The sequence below is a fragment of the Primulina huaijiensis genome, chromosome 3 (genome assembly GCF_012295235.1).
Source record: "Primulina huaijiensis isolate GDHJ02 chromosome 3, ASM1229523v2, whole genome shotgun sequence".
Taxonomy (NCBI): domain Eukaryota; kingdom Viridiplantae; phylum Streptophyta; class Magnoliopsida; order Lamiales; family Gesneriaceae; genus Primulina; species Primulina huaijiensis.
Window position 1 is genome coordinate 7,709,607 of NC_133308.1, and position 11,527 is coordinate 7,721,133.

At 32.7% G+C, this 11,527-nt stretch overlaps 2 protein-coding genes across 2 annotated transcripts; one reads left to right on the top strand and one right to left on the bottom strand.

The window, feature by feature from the left end:
* Positions 1 to 5,864: 5,864 nt before the first annotated feature.
* Positions 5,865 to 6,905, top strand: LOC140972447 (protein SULFUR DEFICIENCY-INDUCED 1-like; the record flags this gene model as incomplete). Its single annotated transcript, XM_073434872.1, has 2 exons — positions 5,865 to 6,035; positions 6,281 to 6,905. Coding segments are annotated over 2 exons (567 nt in total), but the record flags the coding sequence as incomplete, so codon positions are not given.
* A 306-nt stretch (positions 6,906 to 7,211) lies between these two features.
* On the bottom strand, positions 7,212 to 10,112 carry LOC140973452 (vesicle-associated membrane protein 721-like). The gene is made up of 5 exons (XM_073436247.1): positions 9,765 to 10,112; positions 8,073 to 8,214; positions 7,839 to 7,959; positions 7,639 to 7,701; positions 7,212 to 7,557 (listed from the first exon to the last, which is right to left on the bottom strand). Exons 1-5 carry the CDS (start codon positions 9,952 to 9,954, stop codon positions 7,411 to 7,413), a joined length of 663 nt encoding a protein of 220 aa, XP_073292348.1. The 5' UTR covers positions 9,955 to 10,112; the 3' UTR covers positions 7,212 to 7,410.
* Positions 10,113 to 11,527: the final 1,415 nt, after the last annotated feature.

Consider the following 11,527-nt stretch of genomic DNA (forward strand, 5'->3'; position numbering starts at 1 on the left):
GTCATTTCTTGCAACAAACACTTTTTCTTCTTTGGGATAATAGAAATAGTATCCAACTGAATTCTTTGGATATCCCACAAAGTAGCACAAAATGGATCTACTATGCAATTTGTCTCACACTGTCTGCTTTACGTAAGCAGGACATCCCCATATTTTTAATTAAGAATATTTGGGAGTTTTCCCATCCATATCTTATATGGTGTTTTATCAACTGCTTTTATATGGACATTTTCAACAACATTGCCGCAATTTTAAGTGCAAAGCCCCAAAACGATGTAAGCAACTTAGATCGAACCTTGTCCATAAAAGTTCAATTACGACGTTTAGAAACACCATTCAATTGTGGTGTCGCTGGTGGAGTCCACTGTGAGAGAATCTCATTCTCTTTTAGATAATCCAAGAATTCAGTACTTATGTATTCTCCACCTCGATCAGATCGAAGTCTCTTAGTACTCCTTTCTAATTGTTTTTTTTACTTTTGATCTGAATTCTTTGAACTTTTTAAATGCTTCATATTTGTATCTATCATCAAATAGACATATCCATACTTCGAAAAATCATAAGTAAAAGTAATGAAGTAGGATTGCCCATATTTTGTGTTAACACTTAACGGGCCATAAACTTCTGTGTGGATCAGATCCAGTAGACCATGTGCACGTTCCAAATTTTCATTAAAAGGAGTCTTGGTCATTTTTCATTTTAGACATGATTCAAAAGTAGGTAGAGAATTTATGTCGTACAAGTCAAACATGCCTTCTCCCACTAGTTTGTGCATCCTTCTTTGAGAAATATGACCTAGTCTAGCGTGTCATATTTGTGCGGGATTTTGATTATCTGATTTTCTTTTGTTTGTTGTTGTTTTCATATTTTCTTGGATACTGTTCGATGGAATATCTTTTAAATTTATGTTATAGAGATCATTCATTAATTTGTCGGTTCCTATCAAACATTTATTCTTGTAAATATTACAAACACCTTTAGCAAAAACACAAGAATGATCATCCCTATCAATCATAGAAATAGATATATTGTTTTTAACCAACTCATGAACATATAAAACTTCTATCAAAAGTAAATTAAAATTATTGTCTGAAATCAAAGTAACATTTCCAATTGCAGTTGCAGTAACCATTGCTCCATTCCCTAATCTTATAAATGTCTCGCCATCTCTAAGTCTCATGTTTCTTGCCATCACCTACAAATCATTGCATAGATGAGAACCACATCTGGTATCCAATACCCAAGAAGAGGAATTAATTGAAACATTTATTTCTATGTAAAACATACCATGGTCAGAACGCTTCTGGACAAGATACTCCATGTAGGTATGCCTCCAATGTCCATGCTTGTTGCAGTAGAAACAGATATGTTATGACTTGTCGGGATTCGTGAGCCCAAGATTGGGTTTCTTGTATGGCTTCTTGTTGGGCTTATTCCTCTTCGATGGGGTAGAACGCTTCTTCCCTCTATTTTGGGCTCTCTTTTTCGTACCGGAAGACGAGCTCACTAGAAGGACTGGGTTTTTTTTTTATTGTGAGTACCTCATAGGTAGTAAGCATATTGATCAACTCTTCAAGGGTAGCCTCAAGCTTGTTCATATTAAAATTGACCACAAATCCATCGAACGAAGGGACAGTGACAGCAAGAGAATATCAATCCAGAGCTCACTAGGACTAACCACGTCGAGTCCCACCAACTTCTCAATGAACCCAATCTTCATAACAACATGCTCATGGACCGAAGTCTCATCTTGCAGACGTGTAGTCATGAGTTCTTTAACAGTAGCATATCTCTCTGAGCGAGTTTGTACACCATATAGCTCTTTCAGATGAATTTGAATGTGTGTAGCATTCACCACCTCATCGAACCTTCTTTGAAGTTCATTCGACATAGAAGCTAACATGTAGAATTTAGCTTGAAGATCATGGTCCCCCCATTTCTCAAGTTTAGCCAATTCAGTCTCACTGACGTCCGAAGGAGCTTCCCTCGGTGGCTTCTTATCATGCACATACGCAATCCTTTCCGAATTCAGAACAATCTTTAAATTTGAAACCAGTCATTATAGTTAGAGCCAGTCAACTTTTTTTGATCGAGAATGATTGAAAACGAGTTACGAGACATCACCTTAAATATACCGAAAACGAAAATAGATAATGTTTACTAATTATTTTAAAATAATTTTAAGATATAAAATATGGATTTTTATTTTATAAATTTCCCTCCAACTATTTTGACATTTTCACCATCCTCTGATGAAAAAGGAAAATCGTATTTCTTTACTAGGCACATTGAGCCCAATTAGACAAGTATGATCTCGAATAATATCAGTCAATTATAATTTCTAAAAGGTAGAATCCAATTGCATCTCTATGAAACCTCTCCGTGTTTTGCCTCACGTATAATAAAGACCCAATAATATGACGTTTATTTTCACGTGTCAAACCGACCCATCAATATTGAATTGTAGTCGAAGATCGTCATGACTTCCATCAATAATATGAGCCGAAGTCATGGGAGTTTCACTAGATTCACATCATATATCCGGTGGAAATAAAAATTTTCGGGTGTATAGGCCTCCCCAATAATATTAGTTAGACACTGACCGCGCGTAGCTTTCATCATGCAACCACGGTTGATGAAAGGTAAGAATAAATTAATTCTTTTAATTTTTACTTTTGCGGTTTGATATAAAGTTTGAGTCTTATTAAAAATGAGAGATTTTAATTTTTTAAAATTGTCTCATCATTTTAATTTAAAATCGCGTGCCACGAGTTTGTATGTTTGTTGCATTCATGCAACTATATGATTTAATAATATACATACATGAATATTACTATATATCGAATATATATCATAATATGGCATTCAACAAAAAATAATAATAAAGATGATTGATCATCAACACTGTTATATCCATGTGAGCCAGACATGGATCCAAACCCATAACCTAAGTGGATGCAAGGAAGCAAATGCAATTTATTACAAGAGCTTCCAATATTTTACATATCTTCATCTTATGCATCAGGCCTACCATATTACACTCTTAATCTCCCACTATTTCTAATAATTATATTTGAATAGTCATGGCACATAAGGGACACATCTCATGGGGTGAAAACGGGTCATAAATCAGGCACACTTTAATAATATCAAGTATTAACAAAATGAATAAAACATTAAAATATACTAACATACATTTATCACATTGGTCAAGGCTCTCGATCATCTTTCATATATTTAATATCACATATTAACATCAATTAATTAAACAAATTTAATTAATTGATTAAATCATGCATCTAGTAATTTTATTACTAACCATCAAAATTATTAAAGAAGTTAATAAATTAAATAAACATCTTTTATTTAATTTCTAATTTATTCAATAATAATTTATTTATTGTAAAACTCATTTTTACCATAAATAATTAAAATCATATTCTAATTATTTAATTTACAAGAAAATTATTAATTTACCAAAATTTGATATTAATGAAAAATTGAACAAAATTTCATAAAATATCAATTTTAACCAAAATTTTGTTAAATTAGAAAATCGCACCCTAGGCCCGAATAATTCAAACCCATGACCCAGCACGGTGCCCGAGACAATCCCGGACACCGACCCGCTGTTCGGTCAGATCGGGAGCTGGCGGGCACACTGTGCGCGCGCGTCATACGATATGGAGAACCCTACTCTGATACCACTGTTGAGAAATAAGTTTTCTAGTGTCCATGGCACAGCGAAAGTTTTAAATTTTTTAGTGAATTAATCACTTAGCACCAACTATTCTTAGATTTGCAGAGATAGCTCTTGTAGTATTTCCTACAGACAATCTTCTTGAAGTTTTTCTTCAATTCTCTTATCAAGTCCACGACTAAAACGTTTGCTCCTCTTCTAAATTGCACTATAAAGTTTAGAAGAAATTTTATGTTTGAGATCAAAAATTATTTGACGGCTCAAATCCTAAAACAAAAAGAGGTGGCCGAAATTTTGGAGTGTTTCTTAGAGTGAATTTTCGAAATTTGCATATAGTGGAGGATAGGGTTTGTGGCCTCCTTACTTAAAGTTGAATCCTTAACCTAATTTCCTCAATTATAAGTTTAGGGTTAAGTTATAAATATAATGGGCTTAGTAAATTAATTTTACTAGTCCAACTAGTTTAAGTAATTAATACATTAAAGTTCATTAAGAACTTTATTATTTAGTATGTTGGATTTGTACTGCTGCAAGCTCATTATACATAATTCCCACTAAATTTAGTTTAATTTTTTATAAAGTCAAACTTTGAGTTTAATATTTTAAACTCTCAATTTTCAAGAATTCAACTCTTTGAATTTATTCTATCTAAATTTTAATTATAATAAATTCAACTCCTTGAATTTACTATCTCATAATTTTATATAAATTCAACTCCTTGAATTTATTGTCTCAATGGGAACAAATGATCTAGTACTTGTGTGATCCTCAATGATTCAGAGATACAGCTAGTAGTAGGTTCATAACTCTTTGTGATTCATGACATTCTTTTATTCGGGCTTACCCTAATTGTCCCATTCCATGAACCAACATTTGATCATGAGAATGTCAGAAATCATTTTCTGATTAAACCCATCGAATCTGGTAAGAGCGTCTAGTAGCATCGCCCCATGATTCCCTAGGTAACACTGATAATGTCTGCAAGAACCAATCGGTTATGATTAACGTATAGTACGGTCCCTTCATCTCATATATCCCGATCTAATCGGTAATCATTGGTTCATCGAGGATTGCATATTAGATTCGATAGCTATGTGATACATTCATGAAATATTAATAGTGTCATCGCATGCACAACTAGAGGACCCTTGTCTCTAATGTGCATCATACACTATTATTTTATTAGATCACATAGGATATCCACATCTGTATGTTAGCTGTGAATTTCCGACTACAATGCACTAGCTCCTACACATGTCGCAATTGCATCCAATCTCGCCATCTTGTGACCTTCGCAGAGTCGATAAACGATTCAAAGCACAATCCTAGTATGTAGAGCCTCGGTGTTGTCTCAAGTTGTAAGGACTAATGATGTACAATCACAACCACAGACTTTTCCTCTCGATGAATGATAACTTCTTGGAAAGTCCGAAAGAGGGTTGTTCAGTACAATCATCATATGATTACACATCTGCATGATTGGACTTCTTTATTTCCTTACCATTCTTTATACCCTTACCATGAAACACGGCACACAACATCACAGATGCTAGTCTCAACCTCAAGTAGCCTTTATCCTTGTTTTTAGGCGGCTTAATCGACTAGAAACGAATTTAGAATATATAGTGTTTACAAATGAGTTTCAAGATCAAATTACGATTCATTTGTATTAAAGTATAATCAATGTCTTTATCTATGTCGGTTGTATGGGCATACAGATAAAGCAAAACGAAACCATAAAACGTATATTATATCAAAATAAAAACTGTTTATTACTACTGAGTCAATATATTTTTTAGGCAACTGTTGGTTTACAAGACATCTACTCTAACATAATATTTTGCATATATTATAATTAAGAAAGTTGATTGTAAGAAATTTATTTTAAATTGAAAGTATTAATTTTTATTTATTTATGTAATAAAATTTATATGTAAAAATTTTTAAGCTGTCACTATGTGTCATTATTTTCAGTGTCATATTACCTCGTCAATTCTTTGGTAAAATAGAATCAATATCTAAGTTATATGTACAAAACTCATTTTGACTAGTTAAAAATTAAAATTATGAGATATTCAAATAAGTTCATTTTCTTTTTACGGGAGATATGATGTATAATTATTTATTTTCCTGGTTATATTTATTTGATTTGTATATTAATTAATATGATGATTTTCAGAAATGTGGGAAATATGATGAACAAATAGTGCTGATAAAGCGTAAGCTGAAATCAATATACTTAGGAGAAGCTTTCAATGGGAAACCCACCAAAAGTGCTCGTTCTCATGGCAAGAAGATTCAGGTTTCTATCAAACAAGAAACATCGAGATTACTGGTAAATATATACACATTACATTTGGATAGGTTGATTTTCTATAATAATAAATTTATCGGTTTGTTTGGACAAATTCACTGGAAAATGAATTTAAAATCTCAAATTGTTATTTTTTGAGTCATAATCGTCATGGATTTCAAATTCAATCATTTCAAATTTTTCCATCAGATACTTCCACAAATTAAATACTTTAGTACAAACACAATCTAATGTATGTTATTATTGACAATTGCTCATTGTGACAGGGAAATCTTGGATGGGCTTACATGAAAAAGCCCAATTACGTGGCAGCCGAGGTTGTGTATCGTAAGGCCCAAATGATAGACCCGGATACCAACAAGGCCTTAAACCTTGGCTATTGCCTCATCAAACAGGCCCGATACGAAGAAGCCTATTTATTCCTTCAAGATGTTTTGCAATACAAACTTCCAGGATCCGATGATTTCAAATCAAGAAATAGAGCCGAAGAGCTGCTGCTCGAACTGGAATCAAAGCATCCGTCTCTTCCTACATTTTCAAATTCTCCTCAACTGAATTTCGAAGACGATTTCGTCGAGGCCCTCGAACGAATGATGATGAACGAATGGGCGACTACTAGATCAAGGAGGCTGCCCATTTTTGAAGAGATTTCTCAGTTTTGAGATAAGCAACGTTAATTTCATCGAAAAAACTGTGTACTTTGTAAGTGGATAGAGGTTGAAGATTCAAGAATTCTTGGATGTAGATTATGTTGAATATAGTGACCAAATGAAGTCATGGTGTGTGTGTAAAATTGATGTGTATATATATGGAGTTTGGGGACTTCAATTCGGAGAAAAGGGCAAGTTATTCTGTAGGACTTCGTTTATAAACTCATTTGTTTTGTTTCGATGTAAAATAATAAGATAATGTTTGTAAATACTTAAAAAAAATTGATTATTGATTTTTTTAAAAAATCGATAATCGTTTTTAAAAAAACATTTAAAAAACTACGTATTAGACTTATGATCTAGATACGGGTACCGTGGTTATTTAATGATAAATTTAAACATATTGGTGTTTACAAATTTAAATTACATATTGGTGTTAATCCAGTCAGTCCCCAGTTATTTAATGCTGAATGGAAAGATCTCTCAAGCACCACAGACAACCTGCAGTAAATTTTAATTGAGCAACAAAACGGAACTTCTCAATCTTTCACACGCACAATTTCCGACTCTTCATAGTAGTAATATACTCTGAGGATTCTCAAGTACAGACTATACAAACATCGCCTCACGAATTTTAGATAATACCATAAGGGAAAAACAGGTCACCAAAAAAATTTATAGGAAACAAGCTATTCGAGTGACTAGGCAACACCATCGCCATGCATGACCAGCTTATGAAACACATGCTAATGACATTTGAATCCACCGCAAACCGACAAAACTATAATGAGGATCAAAGCAATGATAATTCCCAGAACAATCAGCTTTATCTTCATATTCTGCAGCCACATCTTTCTCCTCATCTGGGTTCCTTGGGTTCTAAAGTCTTGTGCCTGTCACACACATCAGGATACTATTTTCCACACTAGAGAGAGTGATAATAATAATTAATGACAAATGGCATTTTTACATACCTGAGAGCGAAGATTCTCGGTTTTATCAACCAGAAGCTCAATTTTCTCTCCACGGTCAAGAACCTGCGGACATGGAAAGCTTCATGTCAAGTCACGTGATTAATCGAGACTCAGAATCATCTCAGATTATATGATAATGAATATAAACTTTTCTGAGAAATAAAATAATAATCAGGTATGTAATGTTAAAAATGCTTCACCTTTTCAATGTTCTCCATCATCACCCCTTTGACTTCTGAAACCTGAGCTTTCACTTTTGCCAGCTTGCTGATCTCCTCTGGATGATCCACACAGTACTGCATTTGCTCCTTCATTTTGGGCCTAGGTTGAGATCATTGGATTAAGAAACAAAAAAAAATGGTTGACAAAAGAATGAATCTAATGATATATTGATATAGAAAGACAAATAGAAGCAGTCAGCGAAAAAATATTACCCAAACTCTCTATTCAGGCTGTTGGCCACAGCTGTAGCAGCCTTCCCTCCGCTATATTTCTTGGTAAATTCCTCCTTTACTCTTTCTAAAAATGCAATAGGAATCTGTCTCCCAATGGATTCAACAGCCACGACACAATACGCTGTTATTGACAACAACAGACTGTTAGTCCAGAAAAACAAAGTTAAGATAAACAAGAAAAGTAAAGAGCACACACAAACAAGCTAGGCTTTATAAACATGCACATGTTGAACAGTATACGGCTACACATTAATAAATATCCCTGGTAAAAGTAAAAGATGCCAAAAATCTTGAATAAATTTATTTGATGAAAATTTAATCAAACCAATTAAAAGTTTCCGCCATTTCATCGAAAGTGTTCATAAGCTGATGCAAACCGCAAACTAGTGCAAAAAGATCTTCTCAACTCTATAGCCCATACAATCAGATTTATAATCTCCCAAAAGCAAAAAACTCCACAATCAATGAGGAACAACCACGCTTCATTAGCTAAATAATATAATATAGCATGTGTCATGCAACATTATTACATTACTGACTCACTGCAACAAACAATGTTTTCGCATAACATAGGGTATGATTAAAACATTGGGCAGCATTGCATTATTCTACGGTTCATGTAACCTGTCATACAAAAAATGGTCGGTTACATCAAAGCCAGATTACAGGTCCATTATACCACCATAATTGGAAAACCTGAAAAATAAGATTAGTGACTTGCTCATCGTCAAATATGCATGCTCTCATAATCATCCGGATAAAATTATAACCTAATAGGTAGGTACAAAAGTTTGTAAAGAATAAAAAAGGCCACAAGCAAGGGATTGAACTAAAACTCCATACCTAAAGTCCTAAACCACGGAGTACTATGCATGATAATAATAAATCCCCGACTTGACACAAAATGACTGTTAAATGATAAAACCATTAAACACCTAATCCCCAATCAAGATGATCAACAAGGCGCAGTTTATTTACCAAACATCAGAACAAGTTATCATAATTCGGTGAGATAAATAAAAAATGATTTGTTTTGCTTATTGAAGATCCTTTCTGCTCGTACAACCTGTTTAACATAAACTAAGTTCATCGATAGATCCAAAATTAAGGGGGGGAAATGTATCAACTTAAACAAAACCACACGATTAAAAAGTCACAATTAAAAGGACCAATTTAAGAAACAAACTGGAAAAAAAATCTTGGCATTAAATACAACAAACTAAATTAAAAAAAAAAAAAAAAAAAAAAAAAAAAAAAAAAAAAAAAAAAAAAAAAAAAAAAAAAAAAAAAAAAAAAAAAAAAAAAAAAAAAAAAAAAAAAAAAAAAAAAAAAAAAAAAAAAAAAAAAAAAAAAAAAAAAAAAAAAAAAAAAAAAAAAAAAAAAAAAAAAAAAAAAAAAAAAAAAAAAAAAAAAAAAAAAAAAAAAAAAAAAAAAAAAAAAAAAAAAAAAAAAAAAAAAAAAAAAAAAAAAAAAAAAAAAAAAAAAAAAAAAAAAAAAAAAAAAAAAAAAAAAAAAAAAAAAAAAAAAAAAAAAACACAAACTAATATCAGTAAGCTACCCGAAATCAACAATTACACATAATAACCAAGTAAAAAAAGAACCAAAAACCAAACAACATTCGAAAACAAAAACAAATAAAAGAACAAACAGATCATATATGCGGGAGCTTACTGAATCCATCCTCAACGAGATAATTGAAGGTGTGACCATCGCAGTTGTAGGTGAACTTATTGTTAGTAGCCGGGAGTTTCTGAAGGCACTGCGCCGCGATTCCTGTGAAATTCCCCGTGAACTCGGTGTACTCCGACAGGATCACCGTTCCACGCGCTACGAAGCTGTAGATCAACGATTGCTGCCCCATTTCTCTTCCTCTCTCCCTGCGATAAACCCTAGACCTACCCACTTTAGTCTTGGTACAATTTCGAGTTTGAAATGGAGAGAGAGAGGAAAGAGAATATAGGAGAGTCGAGTCTAGAGAGAGAGAGGGACCGTAGATTGGACTGCCCTGTGCATTTCGAATAAACAAATAGCTTTGCACGCACAAATATTCTAAATTTGGATTATGTTATATAATATTAATAAAATGTAGAGACGATTTATCTGTGAGACGGGTCAGTTCTACTTATATTCATAATAAAAAGTAATACTATTAGCATAAAAAGTAAAACTTTTTCATGGATGACTCAAATAAGATATATGTCTCACAAAATACGACTCGTGCGACCGTCTCACACAAATTTTTGCTTAAAATTTAAAATATATCGATACTTACGTCAATTATATCATTAAAATCATAAGATTTTGTATTTGATATATTATGAGATTTTGACAAATTAAATTTTTGTATTTTTTTCACAATGTAAATTTGGTATATAAATATTGATTTACATATTGCACCACTATAAAATTTATTACTATTTTTTTATTGTTAGAACTTAAAACAACGTTCCTTTCAAATCATTTTTGATCGTGTTTCACTATAGGATAAATGATTACATGTGCTAAGTTGTGTATTTATGTGCAAACTAAAACACAATAAACCCAGCTATATACTTTCCTCACTAACAGGAGTTCCGATATTTTTCTGTTCATGAAGTTATTTTTATAAAGTCGTTCGAGTTAGAGATTGACATATGTGATGTAAATATCATGTTCCATTGGTAAAGATATGGATATGTTCATTTTATATAGATTAGTGCTATTGGATGAGCCACAAGACAACTCTCCCTTGAACTTTTCAAGTGGTTATTACTTATCGAGAGTATTAGTCTGCTGTTATGGTTGTACATCATTTTTCCTTTGATCCGATACAACAAGGAGGCTCTATGTACTAGCACTGCATTTTGATTTGTTATCGACTCTATGATGATCATCAAGTGGTGAGATTGAGTGTAGTTTCGACATACGTAGAAGCTGATGCATTGTAGTCGGAGATTTATCGCTCACATAAAAGGTATGGGTATCATATGTGATATGATGAGTCAATAATCTAAAGAATATCTAGTCAGAGTGAGACATGTGCATCATGAAAAGATGTTTCCTTAATTGTACATACGATGTGACTATAATTATTCAAATATATATCACATCGTTATCGAATTTATTTTCAACTCTTGACATACCAATGGTTGCAAATTCCATCGGGATATATGTGTTGAAGGGACCGTACTGTACGCTAACCATGACCTACTGGTTCTTGCAAACACTATCAGTTATACCTAAGAGATCAAAGGACGCTGCTACTAGAAAGATTTTATCATAAACTGATGGGTGCAATCATATTTGAGTTTTGATGTTCTTTATCAAGGGCTTGATGAAAAGATTAAGACTAATTAGGGTCAGACCGAATAAGGATAAATGTTGTACTTAATTACACCAAGTTTTCAACTAACGGCTAGCTATTTCCCTGAATAATTGAATGTCACACAACTATT